Raw genomic sequence first — 27,656 nt, forward strand, 5'->3', positions numbered from 1 at the left:
ATTCTCCCCACCTCTGGATCATCCTGCTCTGTTGCAAGACATGTGACAAAAATACAGATCTGCAGTCAAATTATATTTTATTTTTATAGTTGTTTCGTACAAACATGAGGAAATGTTTCATTTTGACCTTTTTTTTATATTATTCAAATTATATTCATAGAGAATTTGCTTAATATATTCAGTATATGGTATCCTTATGGCCAAACTTACATAATTGCCTGTTTATTACTGCACCTTCCCTGAATCTGAATGATTGCATTTACTTTGTTATGGAACACCGTACATATAGCTCTGCTGTCTATTAAGTCAACATCTAAATCACATTATAGCTCACACAGGCATGTAAATAAATGCATGTATTACCAGACAAACTTTTACTTTTTCTATATCAGGAAATTCTATTGTTTACAATTGTTTTTCTATCTGTTCTTCGACAGGCCTGAGGTTAATTTGAAGAAGTATTCTGGTTGTCTGAAAGACATTGAAGTATCTCGAACACCATACAATTTACTCAGCAGTTCAGATTATATTGGTGTAACAAAAGGATGTGCTCTTGAGGTTTGTCAACTTTATTTTTCTTTCCTAAATCTCAGTATTTCAGATACCAAATACTGTATGTATATATAACATATTTTCTCAATGTTCATAAGGCCATGCACTTCAGAACTTGTTAAGTAACTGTTAAATCAATAACATTCTGTAAATTTCATGCCATTAGAAATTAGGACAGTTATATTCATAAAAAATTTAAAGTACATTACAGCCAGTGTAAGCTTCCTGTTCAAATAAATTACTGGGTGTTCCTCAGCATTTAGCATTTTGGAGAGAAGTCTTTTCCAAAAAAGCCATATAAACTTGACATGGTCTAAATTCGAATTAAACTAGGTCGTTGTTGTATTTATAGAAATGTGACAATAATGCTTGAATCATTTGAACGAAAAGTATAATTGAAAGTTGAAAAATTTGAGTTTAAACAGACGTTTGTTTCCATGAATCCTCTTTATTTTTCCCAAACAGGAAGTGCTTCAGCAATCATTTTAGGAGCACTGGCACTCATTCTTGGAAAACAATAATGTGTTTAGGTTTAACTTGAAACTGGGTGAAACAGAAAATAATGATGGGATTAAGTTCCCCTTGAAGATGTGGGAAATAGAAAATAATGAGGAGGGTTAACTTCCACTTGAAACTGAGTTAGACAGAAAACAATAAAGGGATTCACTTCTCCTTGAAAATGGGTCAAGGACAGGCTGTCACTGACTAGTCTATTCTTCTACTATTGTAAACCTTCATAGGACTCAATGGTACTCGACAGATCAAATTTTTTTTGACAAAAAAAGTTGACTAAACATTAATAAATCAAGAACTGTGGGTTATTTTTGAAAAACTCGAATTTTTAGAGTTCTGGCAAAAACCCATTTGTAAATCTCAAAAATATGTAGAAGTAAATAAAAAATTGACTTTTTCATAAAATTGCTTAGTAAATGTGCCCCCTAGTGTTGTAACTGGCGGGGCCTAGTTTCTCTATTCATGGGTAGGCATCAAACTGAGACTTCATTTGGTTTATTACAAAATCTTAGAATAGGGAAAGAATTGGAACCCTGCACCACTACTGTAAGATTTACATCAAAGACATGGCAAAAGTGTGAGCAAGGTGCACTGGTCACCATAATATTGTAAACGTAAATGAAACAAAACCTACCTCCCCCTAGGGCGAGCTAACCTTAATTCTGTCTCCTGTGCTTACTGCTTAAGGTATTACCTGCCTGCCTAGGAGTGCGGTCCCTCAGCTATTGAAGACCCAATAAAAATGATTTTAGAGGGCTGATGCACGTTTCATCTTAATTCGCCATGAGGTCTAGAAATCAGACCAACAGTGCTATACCAATCACTATGGGATTTTTCTATTAATCCCAGAGTCAGCATTACTTCTTGCAGAGTTTGTCTCAATGCCTCAGCAATTCTACATGGTTTAACCTTTACTTCAACATGAGGCTCGGTAACAGTATCATGGGATTTAGTCCACGATATGCCACCATAGGGATCCTGCTAGATGGATTATTTCCTTTAACCAGAAAGCACATGACATGAGACAGTGCTGGGGTAATTTCCTGTGGGTTGATGTACCTTAATGACTAGGCAAGCAATAAAGCATAAAACAGTTTTAAAAAAAAAAACTTTGCAGTATGTGCACATTCCCTACTCTCTACCTGCACGGCTAGCAAAGGTTTATTATTATTAAAGTGGTATGGACAGCAAGTCTTTAGTTGTTTCCAAAGAAATTTGATTTAAAATGATCAAGCAACTCTAGTGACAGTTAATTAAATTTGTTTATGTGAAAATATACTTAATAAAAATCTAGATTTATAATCTTGTTACTTTGTGTTCAGTATCTGTTTATTGTGTGATAATATTACCTGCATGCTATTCAGCAGAGATCAGTTTGCATGCTTTACGAGTTTGGTTCATAAGGAAGGCTATAAAGCAGTTTTATTATAAGCAACAAATACTGAAGTAAATTCTAGTGTGTGTCCTTATAGGCAAGCTGACCCATTCTAGGCTGATTGGTTTGCAGTGATTGGCACTGAATAGAACTGAACCAATAAAGGCTTTAAAAAGACAGGTGCTCTAGAAAATAACAAGTATTTTTCTGCTTGTATATATTATGTATTGCCTACATAAATTATAGTAGAAATAACCCCAGAGTTTTCTGACATACAACATTTGAAAGGAGGTAAATTACCTAATGTCCATAGAAAAGATTAAAGAACCAGAGGCCACCCTTTCAACTTGAATGACAGAACTAGGGGTAGGCAGAACCTGTTACATACAGTAATATTGTGGGAAGTTATAAAAGGCAAACCTTAAGTTGTGCTGAAAATATAACATTTTGCGAAAGTAAAATGTATTCCTCCATTTGCAGAAAGTATACTTGGTCAGTTTCGCAAAACCAGGATTTTTGGAGTTACCACCAGTATCACTAGATGTCGGGACTGAGATTACCTTGTCATTCAGCACCAAAAATGACTCGGGCATTATTTTGTTCGGCAATGGAGGCAATCTGGTTCCACCTAGAAGGAAACGTAGACAAAGTGGTCAAGTATGCAATTATTTTGACTATTTAATTTGTTGATTTATTTTTGGCTATCTTTCAAGTGGTTCCTAGGCTGAAGTACACTTTTTCAACAGTTGTTACACTCAACTGTAAAGTTTACAAGTGCCCTAGCCCATAACTAAAAATACACAATTAGTTTTTATCTGTTTGACCTACAGCATATGGGTCAGCAGTTATTAACTAACAGAATTTCAAATTGTTTTCATTTATAAAAGTGTTATCATGGCAAGAACATTTTTTTCTCTAAAATTACTATTTCCATGGATCACTCATTCTGCTGAACCACCTACTGAGTTTTAAACCACAGTCGGGAAACTGCTGATCCAAGCTACAGACAAGTACTGCCCGTGTTGGGGCCGTCGATGTAGTGCTTCAAATACCCAAAGACTATTGCTTGTAGGAATAACCATGTTTTGTTCCAAAAATATACATTTCCATGGGATATCCTATAGCTTGAAAGTCATGCACTGGGTTTTAAAGCACAATCAGTGTAGCTGCTTATCAAATCCCAACTACAGCCTGGTTTAATACAAAAATGTATTTCATCCAAGTACGGGTACAATGAACAAGGGGATGCATCTTTGTCATTAAGTACTTAAACTTATGTTATTATCTATTAATTACAGGTCTATTATGCTGTCCTTTTAAAGAAAGGTCGTTTGGAAGTTACCATCTCAGGAGGTAAAGACGTCTACAGAATAACCATCAGACCTGAAAAGGGGGAGTTCCATGATGGGAAAGAACATTCTCTCCGGCTAGAAAGAACACGAAAGTAGGTTTCAAAAGATAAATTTAGCCTTTACTACATCCAAATGCAAAATAGTTTTCCTCTATGCTGTAATGCAGCCACTAGATTTTAGCTTACAAACATTAAGGGGCACATTTATGATTGCTACAGCCTTCAGGCTTGAGCAATCATAAAGGAAAACCTGCTTAAGTTCAGCTGCCAAAAGTCCGCTCAGGGAAAAGAACCTCAACTAACAAAGTATCATTGCCGAGAACCCTGCATGAGTTCCTTAACTCACACTGGATTTCCTTTATGATAGCTCGAGCCTGAAGGCTCTAGTAATTAGAAATCCAACACTAAGTTATTAGCAAATCTGCCCCATTTAACTTAGCAAAAAATTAATGGAATGGAGAAACAGAATGGACTTTTTTTGAAGTCGGCAAGCATTTTTTTTAGCATTTTCAATTTTGCCAAATGCATTAAAGTGAGTGGTTTCATTTCCTGCCTGAAAAACAAAATATTTTTTCCAGCGAAACAAAATACATGCTGAAATTCTAGCACTTAGATATCTTACCATAAATCTGTATCAGGCAAAAAAATTTGCTTATCTCTGAACAATTACTTTCAATCAATCATATTGGAAGACTTTTGGTAAAAGAATATATATTTGGAGCATAGAGAGTAGGGGCATTTACCCCGATAGACCCCAGCACAGGGTAGATCTGATAGCACCCACTAATCATTTACTGTAATTGCTGCACATTTCCTATTTGGAACTGGGGAATTTATTTATTTTATATTCCAATCTGTGGCATAGGGCCCCCCACAATTTACACAGTTACCCTACTGAACCTCATAGTGTTACTTGTCTTTTAACTTATTGATGTCCTTTCAAAACTGCTATTCTAATAATGGATAGAAACTAAACAAAGGAATGAGGAGCACAAACACACAATCTTCCTATCTAAAACTTCTTATTGTACAAGTGACCCTTAAGAGCAAAATGCAAAATGTGCATACAGGTTACACAGACAACAGTCTCAAATCTAAAATAATCCCAGGCTACAGTACTAGTACGAGTTTTCATTTAAAAGATTATTTGAGCTTCCTGTTGTTCAAAGGTAAAAGTAAGGCTGCAGCATCCCCTGAATCATTTAGGATTCCTTCTCCTCCTCTAACCCACTCAGCCCCCTTCCTTAGTAACTGACTTTGGCTCTTGGCTAACTGAGCATGCTCAGTTCTTATAACCTCAGGTTACCAAACACACCCTCCAGTCTAGCAGCCAAGGATAAGATGACACTGGTTGTATCCATAGAAACTTTGCTCTAGCTGTGCACTCTGCTGGAGAATCATTTTCTCCTAACCTCCTGTCCTGAGATCACTTTATTTGCACAATCCAAGCAGGATCTGCCTGTGTAAGCCTGCATTCTTCATTGCATGAACTGAAGCACAAATGTTCTGTCTGCAGATGTAAATGCCACTGATGATGTGACCACCAGGTGACAACTGCTATTTGTTTTTGGAAAATGTGAGGATGCTGGTGAACGGAGGGGTTATATGCAGTACAAATGGTGTGGTTTGGATGGGGGAGATGTACCAAACTTATATACATGGTATAAACATGTAGGGTTTATATGTCCTTTAACACCCATTTTCAATTTTGTGCAAAGTTCAAAAACATGGCTAAAATCTGCCATATTTTCTACCAACAATTCCAATTTTTTTTTACAAAATTCCAACATAACTGTGCCAATACAGTGGAGCAAAATTTGTGTCTGTGGCCATATGGCAACAAGTTAGTGGGATATGGCACATGCCCTTAACATTTTTTATTTAAAATTCTGTCCACAAAGATAGTCCTGTACCTTACACTGGGACAATGACATGTTTTATGTATAAAGCAAAATAAGAAGTTGTTTATGGCATTTTTTTATTAACGTATTTGTCCTAGTACTGCACATACCAGTAAATGAGGTCCTTTTGAGCATGACTCTCTCTAGTGGTTTGCTTTTTATTCCATCTACATGTGGACTATTTTCACATTCATTTCAATGTCCCAAAATCCTTTGACATATGTAATAGTAAGATATCCAAAGCACAGCTCAATAAAAATGTAGCAACCCTTGATAAATGTGTCTCTTTGTTTAATGTATCCAATCAACACTGCATTCAGTATTTATTCATAATTAAGTTTGAGAATTCTATTCCATGCAAACTGTTTTCCTGAGCTATAATGGTAAGAGGAGGGCAGAAATACAATTACATCTCCTTAATAAAGAGATTATATTCTATTATTTCTCTCAGAAGATAAACTGATCCAATTTTCAGTCCAATATGTTTCTATTTTCTATTGCAATAATAAGAAATAAAAGAAATAAGTGTTCATTTTTTTTTCAACTACAAGGAAACAGCTTGGATGTGGAAATAACCAATGATGCAGATGTAGACTCCATGCTGGGCTAAACCCAACAAACTCTAATCAGGTTACCTAGCAATTTTATCCAAGGCTTACATGATGGAAAAGCTGTTCAGCTTTCATCTACAACATTTATTATATGCCAAGAAAATAGAAAAACAACACTATGACTTGTTCCTTGTTTTATATATAGGAACAAGTCATAGTGTTGTTTTTCTATTTTCTTGGCATATATATATATATATATATATATATATATATATATATATATATATATGTTATATATATAGAATATATCATTCTTTAATAAGTTCTGTTTATGACACAGGCATCATGAATAAAATATCACCTATTTTCAATTCTTGCAGAGATGACCATACAAGTTACATGCAGGGAGAGAATAGGGAGAGAGTGGAGAACAAAAGGAAGAAAAGTCATTTAATAGAGAAGACAAAGAATGTCAGATAAGACATTAGGGCAAAATAGTCAATGGGGTGTAAAAAAAATTATATGTGCAGGGTCATCATTTACAGCAGGGGTAGTAAGCTGGTTACAGCTGAGAGTGAGTGAGGATGAGCTAAGCAGTACATGTTCAGTTAAATATCTTTAAGTATTTTTTAATGAAACCACGTTATTTTTTAAATATGGTTATTTATGTACTGCAACATTTCAAAAGTTAACTTCCCCTTTAATTAAAGCAAAAAAAATAGAGAATTTTTTTTGGTTGCAAATTTATTCACACACCTGTTTCAACATTTGAAAGAGCCACCGCTACAACCGCTCTAGTGTAGCTTTGGCTTTGTGGTTGGCGTCCATCTTGCCACAGTCCTAACCAGTTTCTTCATATGGAGTTTGGAAGTGTTTTCAGGTTGATGAGCTGTTGGCTTTCCACCACATGTAGGGGACTAATAAATAGCCTAAAGTTTGTTACTTGTCTAGTAACCCTAAGCAACCTACCAGCAGGTACCGTTTACTGGTTGCAAACATCTGATTGGTTGCAATGGGTTACTAGATGAGGGCAGAGTTAATAATTTTTATTACATTACTGGTAGTGTTTTGCAGTAAGGCCAAAAAGTTATATTTAGGTCTAATCAGACAAGACAACCTCTCTTCCCCAAATGTTTAATATCTACAAAATCCTTTTTAGCAAACGCCAAAAAGGCTTTGACATTTTTTTACTAATGGCTTTCATCTCACCTTTTGTTCATAGACCCCAGCTTTATAAAGCATTTTAGTTATTGTTTTCCTAAGGATTGCTTTACCCATTTTCTTTATAGACCTCTGTAGCACCCTCACAGTTTCCCAGTTGGCTTCTTGGTTGCTTCTTTAACTAAAGCTCTCCTTACCTCATTTTTAGTGGACATCCTTCTCTAAGACAGTCACAGTTGTAACCTTTCTTTCCAGTTTTTACTGGATTTAATGGTGATCTATGTGATGTTGCAAATTTGGGATATTTTTTTTATAACCCATCATGAAAACTTTATCCCACATTTACTGTATGTTATAGCTCCTTTGTTTTCATGATGTTATTTGTTAGATATGTTCCCTAACAAACACTTGGGCCCTTAAGAAAATGGCATAAAATAAGTATTTTAACAAAGGGCCAGATTCAGTTCTAAATAGGTTTATCATGTGAAAACTGGAGGAGATTCAATTTCAGATGCAAGTTCAATTAAAAAAACGTATCTCATTTTTTATCCTGTAAAAACTCTACTGAAGTCTATGGGAAAAAAATTGGAACTGAATTATGAGAAGTTTTTTCTCCTGGATTTGAATCTCATCCGTGAGTTTTCACTTGATAAACAATGAGATTACTTTTCCTCACTTAACTGAATCTGGCCCATAACGTGAGAAAAATCCATTTAATTCTTGTTCCTGCCACAGAAGACAGAAAAACCTGTGATTGTCTAGATTGATTTACATTTGGTTTAAGATGTCTTCTAATTTTCATATTTCTTTTTAGTCTGTTTACTGTTCAGGTTGATGAAGATAAGACTCAGACACTGAAAATTCCATCTAGCCAATCATTGGATGTGAAAAAGCTCTTTGTAGGAGGCATTGATTCTGATACACAGTTTTTACCGTTCCGAAACGTACCGCCATTTGAAGGATGCATTTGGAACCTTCTTGTCAATGCTGTGTAAGATACTGTGCAATTCTTATTGCTAAACTATACTTATACAATTCTACAAACCTCTGAATTCTAGATTCAGATATTTCAGGAAAACTAGATATTAAGTTCGATATTTAGTTGCCAACTTGCCAAAATGAATACATAATTCAGCAGAGTATTTTACTGTATATACAGTATGTATGTTGTATTTTCCATATGTTATGTCAAAGTTGTAATATGTCCATTCTTTTCTGCGTTCATAATTTATTCTTATGGTTCATTGGGCCCAAACATGTGGTCACTGTATGGGAACCCCTGTTATACTGAATGCCCATGCAACAGTTGTTGCACATTGTGCAAGAAAACCCCATAGCTATGTATACATTATAGTTTCTGACTTGATTGATACTTCTCTAGTCCTTTACAGGGCAAAATCAAAATATATTTTAAGTTTCCTACATTCTTCGCTAAGTGGTCACATACAACACAAACTATAATGTGGTTACAGGCACACAAAATAAACCTTCACTACACATAAAAAAAGATTCTGTATCTACAGAAGTTTGTTTTTTTTCTCACCAACTACATATCACTACACCTAGGGGCACATTTACTAAGACACGAATTCGAATCCGAATTGGAAAAATCCGATTGGAAAACGAACATTTTGTGACTTTTTCGTATTTTTTGCGATTTTTTCTGCGCCTTTACGACTTTTTCGGAAATTGTCACGACTTTTTCGTTACCAATAGCATTTGCGCGAAAAAACACGAGTTTTTCGTAGCCATTACGATGTGCTCGTATCTTGTCGCGACTTTTTCGTATTGAGCGCTAGTAAGCGGCGGGCGAAACTTTCAGACTTAGCATGATTTTGGAAGCCTCCCATAGGACTCAATGGCACCCTGCAGCTCCAACCTGGCCCAAGTAAAGTCACCATACTGAAGCTTGAATGAATCCGAATCTTTCGTACTCGGCACGAAGGCTACGAAAAAGTCGCGACAAAATACGAGCGCATCGTAACGGCTACGAAAAACTTCGCCAAATACCGATCATTATGAAAAAAACGCAATCGGACGCATTCGGCCGGTTCGTGAGTAAGTAAATGTGCCCCCTAGCATTGCATCCTTGGCTTTCTGCCCAGGACCTATTTTAATCTACATGTGTAATAGCCACCAGCCAGAAACCAATCAAGTCTGATTTTATATATTATTGTTATGATTCCAGAAGGGGAATTCATAAATTGAACTATGATTTCCAGTGGTCATTCGTCTGCTACTGAAACAGTTTAAAGTGTTTTTTTATTGATGAATGGGTGCCCATTCTTTATGTATATATATTCAAGTAAAAATATTAATCACATGGATGTGGGAGAGCTGCAAGATAAATTAGTTTGACAAGTAGTTTGACAGTAGTTTGACAAGTAAGCAAATTCTTTTAACTAATACCTGTGTTGCATGGACACCTTTTTGTCATAGGCCAATGGATTTCGCTCAGCCTGTGTCTTTTGAGAATGCTGATATTGGTCAGTGTCCCACTCTGTTGCAAGACAGGTTACCAACACATCCAGAAGAAAATGGAGACAGGGATAAAAATGCAACTCAATCATTAGTTTTACCTACTGCAACACCATATCCTGTTCCTCCTTCTGTAAGTAATAAATTAGGTTAATATCAAGACTTAGTAAGCTACCGTTTAAAGTGAAAACACTAGTTAATTATCATTGTCAAAAAGAAACTTAGTTTGCATAAAATAAATTCAACCCTGTTTCTAAAGCCAAATGAATTGTATGCTGGTGAGAAGGTGGCAATGCATTGGTTAATTTTAAAGTTAAATAATTATTCATAATAAAAAAAATGAGAAATTTGCATTTTTTTGTCAAGGAAATAGGCAGAATGTAATGAGCAGAATGTCTGTCAAGCACAAGTTCTATTTATTTTGCTCATGTTGAAATATGGTGTATACTGCTCTTTTAACTGACAATGAATAATATATTGAAAAGTGTCAAGTGTATTTGAATCTATGTAACTTCAGACATACTAGTATATTTGTTCAGGTAGAAGAATGTCATTTTCTGGTTGTATTAATAATTTAGGGGCAGATGTGCTGGGATTCCCAGCAATATTTTTCTTTTACAAGTAAATAACATTTTTTTCACTGGTCCAGAAAGTGTTTAACAAATTAACACATCAATGAAACTGATTTTTGCTTTGATAAATGTGTCAGTTTGTCTAAATTTGTTTAACTGCTCAGAGAAGTTGAACTCTATTCTTTTCTATAGGATGTAGGTCAGCATTAGAACTACACTTTAACACCCCACATAATACTTAATTGTTATTCTCCGGTTATTTTATTCTGTTCTATACAGTAATTGGTACAAACTTTCTCAATTTATTTATATTAATGACAACAATTTTTACATACAACAAAGATTTTCTGGTAGAAAGTAATTGATGCAGCAATACTGACAACAATATTCCTAACAAAGGTTACAGAGAGAACTGGAACAGCCAATTTATTGCAAGAAAATAGTAACCAATTCAGTTATATTAGGCAGCTGCACACATGGAAGGGATATGTATTACAATATGTTAGATAGTAATTGAACAGGGTAATATGCAACAGTTATAGATTTATTTTCACCTATGTTACAATTAGTATGAAACCTAGCAAATGATATTACAATACTATAAATGAATTATAAGGATAAATAATTTCTTATATCCAGTCCCTAACAAACATGGCATTGGTACGTTAGTAATATAATTAAGAACTGATGTGGGTTAAAGGGCAGATTTAGAAATATAAGTGCTATATTGCACAAATGGAGTTGCCGTTAGTTACCAGTTAGGTTCTTAATGTTCTTTTCTAATTTATAGTAGACTGTTCAAAATAAAAAGCAGATTGCTTGTTTTTGAATAATGCACTTGTACAGTTTAGCACCTATGTTCCCAAATTACCAACAAAATCTACAAGTGAAGTCATGGGAGGGAGTCTAAATAACAATGTTCCTTGTGGATATAGAACATGAGTAAAATGTATTATATAATACATTCACAAATAAAGGAAGTAGGTCAAATTTACTAGGCTCATTTTTCTGGGCTTTACAGAAATGATTAAAATATTGTACCACATGGCATATTTCAATAAAGGAAAGGAGAATGGCAAAATAAGGGAAATATGTGGGTACATAAGGCATGCACAAAAGGGTTGTCCCAGAATCAGAATTTCTCTTTTTTCAACATAAGCTAAAACAATAGGTTGTACAATGCCAAAGGGGAATTTGCTTAAGGTAATTTTGTTTAACAGTCATTTTGCATGCAAAACCCAATGAACAATCACAGTGTCAATTTCACATTCTTTAAAAAATCATGTATTGACTTTTACTTGTTAAAGTTCAGGCACTACAGTCATGGGTAGAATATAAAAGATGCACTGATTTAACTCTGTGTCTTTTGTTAAACCCATAAAAAAATTGTCACAGTATATTTTTTTTTTCTTTGTTGCTTAATTAAAACTGATCCAAAGCTAAATGAATCATGGTGGGCCATCAATGCATTGTGAACCATGTTGCATGAACAATATTTATTTAAGTAAGGCTAAGCCATACAACACTATATGGTACTATATGGAATATTCAATGTTTCCTGATACATTGGGTACCATTATGTTCTGTATTGTTTACCTTTTCTTAATGAATACAAGCTGTTATGTTCTACTTGCTTAATAATGCCTGTGGTTCAAAAATAGCAGAGCTTGGTTTCTGAGCATTAAGCAATGCTAGAAATTGTCTTCAATTTGCTTTGCAGTTGCTATATTTTGCAATACTTAAAAAAGCTGCACAGCATATTCTTGCACCTTGATCACCACAGCTCTTAGCAACTCTATATCAAGCCTTATAATGATGATGATGATGCATTGCATGCAAGTGGTGATAAGAAATTAGTGAAGATGCCAGGCAAGGGATAGATACTCTATGACTCAACAATCCATCTCAACACTAACTGCGCAAGTGTCCTGTAAACTCTGGGTCTCTGAAGGCTGCCTGATTTAAAATTGTGTTCTTGAAGTGACATTTAAAGCTAGAAATACATACACTATTAAATTATCTGGCAACATGATTTTCAAATATCAACAAATACATCCTTGTCTTATACATGTCCAAAGATTCAGTGCACTGCCTTAATTATGGTACCTCTGTTATTTACTAAGATTCCCATGCACCTTAATAGAAATGTAACAATATTAAATGGGGAAAGTATGGGGACTTTTTCTGCAGCAATAACAACTTTAAGTCTTTTGGGGCATGTACATCAGATTTACACTCTGTTCAGGACCGATTTTCCATTATTATAGATGGTAGATATTTTCCATATTCAGGTTAGTCAGATGATGCATGTGCCTAGGTTTTTAAACAGCACCATAGATTATAAGATGGAATATAGTCAGGGCCTTGACTGATCTGTTGCAGAACATTCACCCTTTAGTATCTCTTTAGCTTTGTGTTTGGTATAATATTCTTGCTAAAAAGATGACCTTTCTCTAAAGATTCCATTTTTTTATAAGACTAAAATTAGTTATTTTGCAGTAATTAATGTATACAGTATTTTGAACCAACCATTCTTCTTCTGTTATAACCAGTGTCCTCAACCTTGTGCACGAAAAGCCGCTCCACATCATACTGCGAGTACGCTTTAATAGCGTATGATCCTACCACCACCTTACTTCTCTTTAGATATACTGTAGGTCAAGCATAAAAAGATCTCTGCATAATAGTGATGTGGCACAAATGAAGCCATTACTCAGAAAGAACCATGTCTTGAGTTGCAGAACATTTTGGCAGTCAGGTAAGACCACAATAGAAATTTTGGTCAAACTTCAAACATGTAGTGCAAATCATCATGTAGAATCTTATGTACAGTGAAACATCATGCTGTGGGGCTTTCATCAGCAGGGACTGGGCATGTTAAAACAGAAGAGAGAATGGATGGTACAAAATACAAGTAAAAATACTGCAAAATCTGTTTCAGTCTGCAAGAATTTCTTTTTTTCCTGAGAGAAAAACAAGGCTGAAAAACAAAACCATGAATAAACTCGAGTTCAGTTTCTTAAAACTTCAGCTGCCAAGTCTCTGTAGAAGTCAATGGGAAGTGTATATGAATATTTTAAGCAATTTTAATGTTTTTAAAAATGAATGGAACAATGTGGATTTGAGGGGAACTTTTTTCCCTGACAAATCACAATAGTACATTCACATTTTTTTTATATATGCTAGAACTCGAGAAAAAAAATACAGTGGAAAAAAAATGGAAGCATTTTGTTGCATTTTTTTCTCAACTTCAAAATTGATAAATAAATACTGGCATAAGGATAAACCTTAAGATAGACAATTATGTAAAGCACAAAGCAATGTAACACTAAAATGGCTCAAGAACAAAAGATCAGCTTCCTTTGTGGCCCAGCCAAAGCCCTGATCTCAGTTAACCTGAACAACAGGTTTGCCTGGGCCAAAATCACTCTGGAACAGTGTTTAAAACCTATATTTGCTTACCCCAGCATACATAAGGAGGTTATTGCTGATAACAATGACTCTAAAACAATCAAATGTTTATGGAAACAGCCATTTAATATGTTTAAAACATAAAGAACATTACATATAAAAATAAATTTGAGTTTAAGTGTTTTGAAATATGGCTCTGATAGGGAGACAGGCAATGTGTTCCATTCCAGCTGTTGTGGACCCATGTGCTAGATACCTTGGTAGGGAGACAGTGAGAGTTCTACAACAGCTGGTGTACACAAATAAGGATGCAATATGCCCTGTCAAATGAAATGTTCACATAATCACACATACAAATATAAATTAAATGATAATGTGAAAGTTGCAGTTGTGTTATAATGCATTTTAATAAAATTACATAGGCTGCAGAGTTCATCCAGCTGCTAAAAATAAAAGATCTGCCATTTCTAAAGTTATTTATCCCATTTTAAATACTACAATTATGTCTGCAACACAAATCATTATGGAACAGTTCATTTACAGTTCATGGAATAGATTTACCTACTCACAGATCAAAAAAGTGAAAGTTAAAGCCACAAAACCAATAATAGTATCAGTTGAAATAACTTTAGTGTTTATTATCTGCCACAAACGGCAGTGCCCATGTTTGTTTTAGCTAGAGTTCTATTACATGCATAACCTGTTTTTGGACGGCATTATACATTCATATTAGAGGAAATACTTCCCCTTAAACCAACAAGTTGTCTTGCAATGAATATACTTTGAAGTGTATGCGATCTGTTTTTCAGTTGTCTTTAATGGGCAGCAGCTAGCTTTGTAGTTCCATATTCAGCAGCAGAAGAGCATGTATGCACAAGGGATGCTATTAAACAATATAAATCTGTCAGTGTTCTATGATGGAAAAAAGCATGATGATTATATTTTCACAATGGCTACATTTGTCATGATTGTGGCATACTAAGTCTGCTTCTCTAACAACTGCTTTGCATACTTTTATCTGCTAAATCCTAGGAGCCTGACTCCACTGACGAGAAGAGTGCCAACATAACAGATGACCATGAGACCCCAACGGTATCTTTTCACGTTACCATCATTTATCAGTTCTCAACTGGTTAACTTCCTTTGTTTCATAGTTTTAGCATTCAAATGGTGCCGCACCAGAGTCAATATTATTGTTTGATGGTTAAATCTATTGCTTAAACTGGCCTTTATTCAGATTACACTTCTGTTTAGCATGCATTATTATTATTCTGTCATTTTGAATAAAATATGAGATGGTACTTTTCTTTATCAGTTGTAAAGGAACAATTTATAGACAGCCATCCATATTTTTTTGTTGGATTAATGAATTTGAAAATGTTGTGCTAGCAATTACATTTCAGTTTTAAAAGGAACTTGTCATGTTCACAGAAGCATGCATTGCAAGATAATGATTGACTTTGTTATTCCTCCCTTTGGACAACATGAACAGACCTATCTTTTCTTCGTACTCCATCTCCTTACTGTGAGCAAAACTTGATGACACAACGGTAGGCAGGATTGCAGGCAGGATTTGATCTACTGATGCACCATATTTGTCAGTGTGTGGTTCATCAGCACAGGAGGAAGTTGCTTTCATTGCTTCCTGCTGATCAATAGAAAGGCAGCCATACCGTGTATGGTCCTTCATGCAAAATTCGTCTGTTCAGCCTGCTGGCCAAGTGGTCAGATAGTTCACTAAGGGGCAGATTTATCAAAACACGAGTTTGAATCCCGAATGGGAAAAATTCGTATTGGAAACGAAAATTTCTGAAGTATCACGAAAATGCTTACAAAAAAATCATATTAGTCACGATAATATCGTATTGGCGATCCGAAAGTCCCGGAATTTTCATACCGAACCATTGTAAACAGACGCAGAGCGCGAAAAAATCTGCGAGAATACGATCGGAGCGTTCGCGTTAACGCTACGAGCGTTCGGGTCTTGGTAAATCTCCCCTTAAGTGTTTGGCCACCTTTCAGGATATGAAACTAGTAGCTTAGCCCTATTTTAGGGCAAACCCTTCAGCTCCTGGAACAACCAATGATTACCTTTTGTATCTGAATAACCGCTATATAACTGTAGTTGTATATATATTATTGGCAGTCTCATAAAAGGAAAGATTATTATCATGTATTTAGAAAATCTTGTTGTTCCTCTCCCAAAGGGTGGATGTGCGGCTGACAGAGATCCACTAATATTGAAGAATGGGAAACAATTTGGACTCTCCAGAAACAGTCATGTTGCATTTGCATTTGATGATACCAAAGTGAAAAACACGTAAGTTAAAACTTTGTCCTTTTTTAAACTTTGTTTAGCTTTTTGAAATGATAATGAATTCCTCTTAAGAATATAACATAAACAAATGTTTGTGTTAAAGAGGAATATAAAGGGGGTAATTAATTCTTATTTTATTGCAGACTTTCCATTGAACTTGAGCTTCGTACTGAAGCAGAGTCTGGGTTAGTATTCTACATGGCTCGCATAAACCATGCTGATTTTGCTACAATTCAGATAAAAGAAGGAATGGCTCACTTTAGATATGATCTCGGAAGTGGTGACACCAGCACAATGGTTCCTCTTCGAATAAATGATGGAAGTTGGCACAAGGTAGGTGATGTCAAAGAATCAGTTTTAAGAAATAGTGGAGACCTAAATATTAAAAAAAAAAAAAAAATGCCTGAAATAAGTTCCATTTATAACTAAGCCCTGGTTTACATTTACGAGTCTACAATTGGCACAGCACATAGTATAATTTTTAATTTTTTTCATGCATTATCAGATTCATTCTGTAGCAGTTATATACATTTTTAAGGAATTGGAAGCTTCCTATCCATTTTTAAAAAGGGACAGCAAGTGAACATATATCTGACCCAGCAATGCATTAATGTGTATTTGTATCTTCTTTAGATAACGGTATTCAGGACAAAGCAAACAGCATATCTTTTTGTGGATAACATTAGTAACTCCACTGTGAGTCCAAAGAAAGCAGATATCCTTGATGTGGTTGGAATGCTTTATGTTGGTGGGTTGCCTATAAATTACACCACCAAAAGAATTGGTCCAGTAAGTCAGCATTGCAAATTGTACTTTTTAAATGTTTTTGTTTTCTATATCACATATTTACAGTGATGTTTATACATTTAGGTACAAGTATTGCTACTTTGTGCCAGACACTAAACCCTATTTTATTTCCCCAGCACGATGTACATGTTACATGGGCAACAGAGCCTTGGGGAGATCTGGTGCCGACATAGCATTCAGTTGGATTCAGGGGTTCACTAGTCACACAATGTTAAATGTACCCCCTGCACCAGTCACCTGCCAAACAACAAATGTAGAAAGAACACGTTGGAGGGGGGTGGTTGTCACAAATTCACATTATCAAAAATGAAATAAAAGCATGCATGGACAACTATAATATAAATAATAGGGTAACAAATAATATTATGTATGTATCTCTTTAATAGGAACGCATTTTTCACTATATTTTATTTAGTATATAAATGTATATATAAAAGGGGACAGACTCTTGCTTCTGCTTGAAATATAAAGTCCATGCTGTATCTTGTTCAAAAATGCAGTGTCTGTGTTTCATAAACATAAATTAAAAACATGCACAAAAAGGAAGTCCTAAAATATACTCATAAAATTGCTTGACAAAATACTGAATGTGAAAAGTTTTGTCTTTGTTTACAATGAATTCAATTCCTTATCCTTTAGGTGCTGCATAGTATACATGGCTGCATCAGAAATTTCAGAATGGTGGAAGGGCATACAGACCTAGAAAATCCAACGTCCAGCTATAATGTTGGTTCTTGCTTTGTAAACCCTGAAAAGGGAACATATTTTCATGGATCAGGCTTTGCAAAAGCAGGTAATTTTCTACCTACATACAAAAAAGAGAGGGGGATTGATCAATGTACATTCCCTGGTCCCCTGTTTCATAAGTAAATTATCTATGCTAGTGCATGTAAAAAACAGGGGTTTTTAGTTAAAAAATTATGATCATAAGATTGGTAAGCCACCATACCACGTCAAGGTAAACCCCGTATGGTGGGCCTATCTGTTTACCTCTGGTCACATTTTTCTAAGGCTGGCACTCCCGTGCACAGTAGCCATTCTTGACCTGGGGGCTGGTTTGAGTCAGAGGGCTTAGTTTAACCCCCATGCCTTCAGCTTTTATAGAGAGAGATTGCCAAGACCATAGCTTGGTTCTACAGGCTTAATCCTCCCCCGCTTGCAGCTTGTGAAGGAGAAGACTGACCATTAACCAACACCCATTTTTTTTAAAGGCATAAGACCACCATTAAAGGGACGGGTGTGGGGGTGCCGCACCCACATGGAAGTTTGGCCATTCTTCCTGCAGAATAACTCTGCTAAAATACTTAACTTAACTAATTTTCTACCTACATTTCTTATTTTAAAAAAATCTGATAATTAGTCTTCAGAAAACATGGATAGGGATAGATATAACATCTGACTTGTAGGCTGGGGGACCCTGGGAAAGTCACATATTTGGATTTAGTATATATTTTAATTGCCCATGATACATAATAATCAATTTGCCAAACTTGCCTTAGGCCTTCTTGCTTTTCTAGGGCAAAATAATTTACTTAAGCCCAACAAATTTGGCACAACATTGTAAGTTTTTGTTTTGTATTAAACATTTATTTAAAATTTTGTTTTTTTTTAGTTGGAGCATTTAAAGTCGGCATGGATCTTCTTGTAGAGCTGGAGTTCCGTACATCAAAAACAAATGGAGTTATTCTTGGAATAAGTGGCAAAAAGATGGATGGATTGGGCATTGAATTAGTGGATGGTAAAGTAAGTACAAACAGTCCCACACCCGGGGCCAAGTACCCTGTTAAAAGCTGTAAACAAGCAAATACTGGCAATTTGTGGCTTGTAGCCATATTCTCTGCGAAAACAGGTCTAGGATCATTTATTTGGAAATCCATTATTCTGCTGCTTCTTAATCTTTTTATTTTTAGAGCCCCCCATTTTCTAAACGCTATTCCTCCTACAGTTTTAGGGGTACAACACCCAAACTCTCCACACGTCTTCGCCCTATAGCTGAGCAGGTTGCTTGTGCTTTTCTAAGCGATTGCGCTCTCCGTCTTTTTGTGGCGCTGCTCCGAACCCCCCCCCGATTTTTCCATTGACTTTGACAGGGAAGATTTTCAAACTGCTGCCACTCTTACAGCTTTGAAGCTACACCCCCCAAACTTGTATAACATAATCAGGGGGCCACCCTAAATGTGACATTTGTTGGCTGACGCAAAGTGGGAGGAGTAACAACAGCCAATCAAAGTTCACCCATTCACTTTAATGGGAAAATTAAAACTGCTGCTAATCTTACAGCTTTGAGGCTTAAGGATACACTTCCCAACTTGAATCACAGTCCTGGGGTCAGCCTGAATGAAAATATAATATTTGTTGGATGCCCAAAAGTGGACAGAACAGCCAATATTACCTTTTGGCTCCTTTTCAGCTCTTCACAGCTGGTCACTAGGGGACTGCAGTTTTAGGTTTGAAAAAGTGGGCAGAGCCACCAACAGCTAATCAGATTTCACCTATTGAATTTTATTGGTTTGATGCTAGGGTTCCCAAACTTTGCAGAGTCAGTCAAAGGGTGACTATGTATTCAAGGTTAGAAAAAGTGGGCGGGTCCATCAAAAGCCAATCGCATTTCTTTCATTGTTTTCAGTGGGGAAATTTTGACTGCTGCCATTCTCACATGTTTAATGTCAGGGTCCCCAAACTTTGCACAGTTTGTCACTGGGTGTCTTCAACTCAAGGTTAGAAAAAGTGGGCACACCCACCATCCACCAATCACAATTCACCTATTGACTTTTATTGGTTTAAATTTAAACTGCTGCCATTCTTTAACTATTAATCCTAGGAACCCTAAACTTTGCAGTGTTAGTCATTGGGTAACTGCAGTTCCAGGTAAAAAAAGTGGATGAAGTCACCAACCCCCAATCACTCATTGACTTTCAGTGGGGAAATTTAAGTTGCTGCCATTCAGACACTATTAAAACCAGGGTCCCCAAACTTTTCACAGTGGTTTTACTATATAACTGTGATCCAAGGTTAGAAAAACTGGTTAGAGCCAACAACAGCTCATGAGATTTTATTCAGTGACTCCATGTTTTTCAAACTAACATGAAGTTTGTTCTCAAACTTCCCTTTCTAGTTTAATGTTTAAATGTTTTTAGCAGACTTAAGGTATGGTGATCATAATTATGAAAACCCCATAACAGATCCCAAATCTTACCCAGACCATTTTAATTTGCTTTTATGGGCTTAAGCCATGGTCCCATCTGTGCTATTATTAATTGCAAAGTATATACTGGAATGTATCTACTTATGAAGAGCACTGTACAATATCCTTTTTTTTCTCTTTTGAAATTTCATGGAAAGATGATGTGAAACTTCCTCTTTGTATCTGAACAGATTTTGTGACTCATTTAGCTGAAATGAAGAGGTTGTTTGGAAATATACCTGCAGTTTCTCAATGTTTAATTACTTCCTTTTCTTTAGCTTCTTTTCCATGCAGACAATGGAGCTGGTCGTTTTACAGCATTCTATGAACCAGAGCTTCCAGGTGGTTTATGTGATGGGAAGTGGCACAAAGTGTCAGCAAGCAAACTTAAGCACCGCTTAGAGCTGATAGTCGATGAGAACAAAGTAGAAGCAAGTAGCTCTAATTCTGCATCCACCTCTGCAGATACAAATGATCCAGTTTATGTTGGGGGTTATCCTGGTGAGTTGACTTTTTCTGACACAATAAAATGCCCTGCCCCCCCCCCCCCCCCAAGAAGCATCAGTACAAAATCTGAAGCAAAACTGTACTAGGTGTGAAACAAATAATAGAAAGTGAGTTCTTATAGTTCCAAGTAGGCAAACATAATATAGTAAATATAAATAGCATATTTCTCTTGTATGGGCCTAAGACTTGAAAGTTCTGTAATTAGTAGAGAATTCTTCCAATAGGGGAAATAAGTAACAGCAGTATGGCAACTATCAACCATCAAAGCACATTAATATACTGTATATTATGTACATAACCCATAACAGTTTGTGAACCTAGTTGTGAGGCTTACCGAAAAAAAACAGAGGTGGAGAGTGGATTGTGAAAATGAATGGTTGTAAAAGGACATATATAAATTCAGTAAAAACTGTGGCCATAAATATTCACAATTTCAAATTAATGATGTTGCATTATATATGAAAACAACTGAACAGAACATAAAAACATCTATTGACAGTCGTAAATGTTTTTAAAATAAAATGTACTGCATTTGAAGAGTTGCTGGTTTTAACATACTGGGTGGTGAATTTAATAGCCAGAACACTCCTAACCCCCTCAACTTCCACTGTCTTGGAGGGAAAAGTACAATTTCCAACCCCAGAGACGAAGGGGTTATATTGCTTCCCAGTTTGTATGCAATGTATGTCTCAAGGAAATGGAAATGTTCATATCTACATCAGGAAGGTATCTTATGCATAAAATACATATTTATGCATATATTCTTCTTTAACAGCTGAATTTCATGCTGCCATCCATCACTATGCATGATTTCATTAGTTGCCATAATGATTTTTCATTTCATGTTTTTTAATTACATTTTAACAGCAGAAACTGGAGGTCATTTATCAACACTGGGCAAACTTGCCGATGGGCAGTAATCCATGGCAACCAATCAAATTGTTACATTCATTGTTCTACCTGCAGCTGTCTGAATATGTCTGAATCACAGATTGGTTACTATGGGTTACTGCCCAAGGCAAATCTGCCCAGTATTGATAAATTAGTCTTAGTGTATTTACTGTAGCTCTGTAAATGTTCTCTTGTAGGCAAAGCAAGTCAAAATGGTTAAATGATGGCACCTTTCATTAGACTATCCCAATTATTTTACTACATAATGAAACAAATACAATAACTGCAAATTGTAAACCTGAACTCTTATTGCACATCTGTGAGACCAACCAATATTCCTACAAAACACAGGTCCAATGTAATTACTTGGATCCCATTGTAAAACCATGGCTTCCCACAATCACGTAGGCTTTGGAATGGAGTGGTAATAAGTATATCTCCAGTACTGATAATGGATGATCTGCAATTGTCCCCTCTAGTTAGAGTAAAGGGAGTAATAGCGATGAGCAAAATTTTTCAGCAGGCATGGATTTGCGGTGAATTTGCCCGGGAAATAATTCATTGTGCGTCCAAAAATATGATGCACATAAAAAAAAATGATGCACGTAAAAAAAATAATTGCTGTGAGCGTAATTTTTTGACACACACGACAATTTTTTTTTAAGGGCCTTATTTTACGGGTTTCGCAAATTTTGCAGTTTCACAAAATTTTCGGCGAAGCCAAATGGGACAGATTCACTCATCACTAGAGAGGAAACTTTCTATAATACTGCAGGACCCAAATGTGTGTAAAGGTTGATCTCTAATTGCTTTTGGGTCCTATCCTACAATCTTATTTATAACATTCAACTCCTTGCTCAGATGGAAAGTACTGTTGTAATTGTACACTCATTTTTATCCAAAGTATTTCATATAAAGTGTATTATTAATTGTATTCATTTATGTATTACAGAAGGACTGAGTCAGTTTGGCCTGACCACTGATGAGAGATTTAAGGGTTGCATCAGAGATCTCAAACTTACCAAAGGGAAATCAAAACCACAGGAAATTAACTTCAGCAAGGCACTGGAGCTGGAAGGAGTGCAGCCATTAACTTGCCCAGGAATTTAACACAATTTGTTTTGATAATTAACCCAAACATATCACATTATTGTGTACTGGAAAGTGCACAAACTTGCCATGGAAGCATGGCACACCCATGCCAACATCAGCCTCATCATTAATCCTATATTTGAATGTTATTCACTAAATATGTTGAATAAAGAATAATTATATTATCAAAAAGGGAATTTTTGTTTGATTATTGCAGGGAGTGAATACTGCCTGCGAACCTATGGGTTAGTAGAAGCAGATGGGATCCTGCAGATTGGGGGTAAGTTTATGGGTAAAGGAAGGCATGTCACCCAAGGGGTTAAAAAACCAGTGCAGGGGTGCAGGGTTACCTTTCTAGCCTGATAGAAAGCCCATGCTTGCTGAAAAAGGAAAGAACTGCATCATGGCATCAGGAAGGAAACTGTGAGGTCCTTATCTGATAAACCCAAACCCTTCAACCTTAAATACTGCTATTGAACTGGAATAGGGACAGTCAGGTTTCATTCTGGTGGAGCAGGTACCCTCCACATTACACTTGACAGGGCATGTATAGTAACCCACTACCCCAAAGGGGAACCGCGAGTCCTCCACCAAATTTTTTTTTATATATTCTTTATTTTTGATTTCAACAGTAGGGAACGGGATACAGAAAGGAAAAGGGGACAGGGGGTGGGAGGGGGATGCATTGATTCTTTTACAGACATAGTCTTTGTTCCTGGGCTGACAGTAAATTCTTACTACTTTAACATAGACATTTTTTCTCACTTTTGTGTTACGTAATTGGGGGGAGTAGAGGGAGAGAAAGAAAGAGGGGGCGCGTGTGACGTAATGTGTCCACACAGGCCCCAGATACTTTTCTCTGGGTACCTGTTATGCTATAGCTTACAAGGCCGTAGATTGTATGTTCCTGTTGGATGCTGTCTCTTTCCCGTCACTGGGGTAGGTACTTCTGATGTCTACATAGGGAAACCGATTTGGATATATAAAGTCCGCTATATTGAGATTTGCATCATGATGTGCTACCATTCTGGAACAGTTACTATTAGCCTTCTGTTAAGACATCACATGTGGTTGGGATGGGAAAACATTATCATTCAAAGAGAAAATTAAGTCATTTTAACAATATATAAAAAGAAAGAGATAGAAGAATAAAATAGAAGAATAAAACCTGATAGGTCGCACAGCCGTTCCGCTCCTATTGTTTAATTCTACCTTAGTTTTGGTTGTTACATATGTTTTTGCCCCTAGTTCGTGGTATAGCTTTTCCCTCAGTAAGATTCCAGGTGTACCACCCATGCTGCCCATGTTTGTGCGAATGCTTCATGCTTCCCTTGCGCACTGGTCAGGAGTTCCTCCATGCGCATAATATACCCCATTTCTGCCATCCAATCATGTATACCGGGTACATCAGTTGTCTTCCAATGTCTGGGGATGACCGCTCTGGCTGCCCCGAGACAGAACCCTATTAGTGATCTTTTATATTTGGGGGCTGACCCTGGGAGCATAGATAGTAGTCCTATTTTCGGGTCTATTGGAATGTTCATTCCCGTAAGTTTGTTGATGACCTTAAAGACTTCCTGCCAAAAAGGACTAAGGAGTCTGCATGACCACCATATATGTAAGGGAGAGCCTACTTCTGTGTTGCATCTCCAGCATATATTGGAGGCAGTTGGATAGATTTTATGCAGAATTTCTGGGCATCTATACCATCTAGAGATTATCTTGTAGTTGGTCTCTTGGGTTTTACAGGCAGTGGAGAACTTGTGTGTCAAGTAGAAGCATGTTTGCCATTGTTCCTCCGAATATTCAGTTTGGAGGGATTCTTCCCATTTACCTGCGTATTTGGGTGGGGCAAATTTCTCTTTAGGGTCAGATAGTTTGTACAGTCTGGAAATCAAATGCCTACTGGGTGTAGTTTGCGTACATAATTCCTCAAATGTTGTGGGTGGGGTTTCCCATATTAGCTTATTAGTCGGTTCTGAGATCCAGTGTTTTAATTGTGTGTATTTTAATTGGTTCAAAAAGGAATTTGGCTCCTCTGGGCATATCACTGATAAAGGAAGTAGTGTCTTTTTCCTTAGCACTTCGGAGCAGGCAAAGTTTTCATTATATCTTTTGCCTAAAAAAGTCCCTTTTGTCATACCTGGTATAAAGCTGGGATTACCAATAATAGGGGTGAGAGGTACGGGAGATCAGGAATGGGGCATTTTTAACCGGTCAGCTTGGTGTAAAGTGTCTCTACTGACTTTTGGTAGGTTCTGTCCCTCTGGTCTCAGAGAGGGCTGCAGCCACCAAAGTCCCTGTATTGGCCTGTCTAATTGGGATTGTTCTATCTCGATCCATATCTTGTCATTTTTGTATAGAAACCACTCTGCAATCCTCCCCAATGTGACTGCTCTTAGATAATTTCCTAGGTTTGGGAGACCCAACCCTCCCGCTAATTTATGTCTTGTTAAGATCTTTTTGCCTATTCTGGGGTTGGAGCCTGCCCAGATGAAAGAGGTCAGAGCTTTCTTTATTTCTTTAAAGAATCTTTTTGGTGGGTCAACTGGTAGGGTTTGAAATATATAGAGTATCCTGGGTAATACATTAATTTTAATTAAATTTATTCACCCAAACCAGGACAGGTGTGGTAGTTGCCAGTTTTTCAGGTCTAGCTTAACTTGTGTTAATAACAGTAGGTGGTTGAGTGTAGTAAGTTTGGAAAGATCAGCTGAAAGGTGGATTCCCAGGTACTTTATAGCTTCCTTTTTCCATTTGAATGGGTAGTTGTTCTGCAGAATCTGTTGTGTGTGAACTGGTAATGAGATATTCAGGGCCTCTGACTTGTCTAGGTTGACTTTAAAATTGCTATATTTCCCATACTCCTTAAATTCCATCATGAGGGAGGGTAGGGAGATATGTGGTTGTGTAAGAAAAGTTAGGAGATCGTCTGCATATAAAGCGACCTTGTGATTTGTGTCCTTTATCTGTACACCAGATAAACCACCTTTATGTTTTGGTTGTCCCTAATGGCATTAGCTAGGTGTTCCATAACTAGTGCGTATAGTATGGGTGAGAGGGGGCAACCCTGTCTGGTTCCGTTACGGATTTGTACTGGGTTTGAAAGGTATCCATTTACTTTTATTCTAGCTTGCGGGTTATTGTACAATGCCATTATTCTTTGGACTGCTTTTGGGCCTAGTCCTATCTGTGAAAGAGTTTCTCTTAGAAAAACCCAGCTGACCCTGTCGAAGGCCTTCTCCGCGTCTGTCGACAGGGCCAGCATGGGTATCCCTTTGTTTTTTGCATAGTCAATTATTGATATTGTTTTAAGAGTATTATCTTTGGCTTCCCTACCCGGGACAAATCCCACCTGGTCTGAGTTAATTAAGTATGGCAAATGGATTTTTAGCCTTTCGGCTAATATTTTGGCGTAAATTTTAATATCTACATTTAAAAGAGAGATTGGTCTATAGCTTGAGCTGGAGAGTGGGTCTTTTGTCTTGTTTGTGTATTAGTGAAATATGTGCCTCCAACATAACCGATGGGGAGCAGGGGTTAGTGTCTATATTATTGAAAGCTTGTAGCATTGGGTCTGTCAGTTCCGTTTGCAGCAGTTTGTAAAAAAAAGTGGTGAACCTATCAGGTCCTGGTGCTTTCCCTATTGCTAGGTTTTTGATAGCTGTGGCTAATTCTCCTCCACCAAATTTATACAATTTCGAGTCTCTTTGTCAGGCCCCCCAGGTGACTCCCAGATATCACCTGGCGGAATGCCCCCTTTACCTTTCCCACTTCCACATGAACTCTGAAATCCTAAATGCTACTGCAAAAGCTCATGAAAAGGGAAGCTAAACAATATACATTTGAAAGCTGTATTGGTTATTACCTGCAACTGATTAAACAGCCCTACCATTATGTTTAAGGTTATAGGACACATGAGGTTCCCCTTTTAACCATTTCACTGCCAGCTGTTTTGATCAAAGCGGAACTTGTATTGCCAGACAGTTTTTGAACATTTTGCACTGTTTCACTTTAGGGGCCTTTCCTCGGGGGAACTTTTAGTTTACCCAGGACAATCTAAGCTTTCAAAATATGATAGAATTTTTGTGTAATTCTAATTCTGTAATAATTTATAGGCTTCTAAATGTCTAAAAATGAAAAAAAATCAAATTTTCCATAATATAAACACACATACTAGAAACAAAAATTATTTTATGCACGAAAATACTGATTTGGAAAGTCCCATGTCTCCTGTACATGCCAATACCAAATATACGGTGGCTTGCAAAAGTATTCGGCCCCCTTGAACTTTTCCACATTTTGTCACATTACAGCCACAAACATGAATCAATTTTATTGGAATTCCACGTGAAAGACCAATACAAAGTGGTGTACACGTGAGAAGTGGAACGAATATCATACATGATTCCAAACATTTTTTACAAATAAATAACTGCAAAGTGGGGTGTGCGTAATTATTCAGCCCCCTGAGTCAATACTTTGTAGAACCACCTTTTGCTGCAATTCCAGCTGCCAGTCTTTTAGGGTATGTCTCTACCAGCTTTGCACATCTAGAGACTGAAATCCTTGCCCATTCTTCTTTGCAAAACAGCTCCAGCTCAGTCAGATTAGATGGACAGCGTTTGTGAACAGCAGTTTTCAGATCTTGCCACAGATTCTCCATTGGATTTAGATCTGGACTTTGACTGGGCCATTCTAACACATGGATATGTTTTGTTTTAAACCATTCCATTGTTGCCCTGGCTTTATGTTTAGGGTCGTTGTCCTGCTGGAAGGTGAACTTCCGCCCCAGTCTCAAGTCTTTTGCAGACTCCAAGAGGTTTTCTTCCAAGATTGCCCTGTATTTGGCTCCATCCATCTTCCCATCAACTCTGACCAGCTTCCCTGTCCCTGCTGAAGAGAAGCACCCCCAGAGCATGTTGCTGCCACCACCATATTTGACAGTGGGGATGGTGTGTTCAGAGTGATGTGCAGTGTTAGTTTTCTGCCA

General features: G+C 36.8%; 1 protein-coding gene across 9 annotated transcripts in view; it reads left to right on the forward strand.

Annotated features, from left to right (window-relative positions):
- The window catches only part of lama2 (laminin subunit alpha 2), a 337,794-nt gene extending 314,934 nt beyond the window's left edge, over window positions 1–22,860 (forward strand). For 8 of the 9 annotated variants that reach the window (XM_018094209.2, XM_018094210.2, XM_018094213.2 and 5 more), the window contains 13 exons: window positions 438–558; window positions 2,921–3,097; window positions 3,739–3,884; window positions 8,219–8,395; window positions 9,844–10,015; window positions 14,898–14,957; window positions 16,073–16,185; window positions 16,326–16,515; window positions 16,816–16,971; window positions 17,629–17,782; window positions 18,602–18,732; window positions 20,452–20,674; window positions 22,524–22,860. In XM_018094209.2, coding sequence (XP_017949698.2) covers window positions 438–558; window positions 2,921–3,097; window positions 3,739–3,884; window positions 8,219–8,395; window positions 9,844–10,015; window positions 14,898–14,957; window positions 16,073–16,185; window positions 16,326–16,515; window positions 16,816–16,971; window positions 17,629–17,782; window positions 18,602–18,732; window positions 20,452–20,674; window positions 22,524–22,681 — 1,978 coding nt within the window. In that variant the 3' untranslated portion in view covers window positions 22,682–22,860. The remainder of the gene's footprint in view (window positions 1–437; window positions 559–2,920; window positions 3,098–3,738; window positions 3,885–8,218; window positions 8,396–9,843; window positions 10,016–14,897; window positions 14,958–16,072; window positions 16,186–16,325; window positions 16,516–16,815; window positions 16,972–17,628; window positions 17,783–18,601; window positions 18,733–20,451; window positions 20,675–22,523) is intronic. The other variant, XM_018094212.2, reaches the window with a different exon arrangement.
- The last annotated feature ends 4,796 nt before the right edge of the window (window positions 22,861–27,656 follow it).

Source organism: Xenopus tropicalis, chromosome 5 (assembly GCF_000004195.4).
Source record: "Xenopus tropicalis strain Nigerian chromosome 5, UCB_Xtro_10.0, whole genome shotgun sequence".
In the NCBI taxonomy this organism is placed as follows: domain Eukaryota; kingdom Metazoa; phylum Chordata; class Amphibia; order Anura; family Pipidae; genus Xenopus; species Xenopus tropicalis.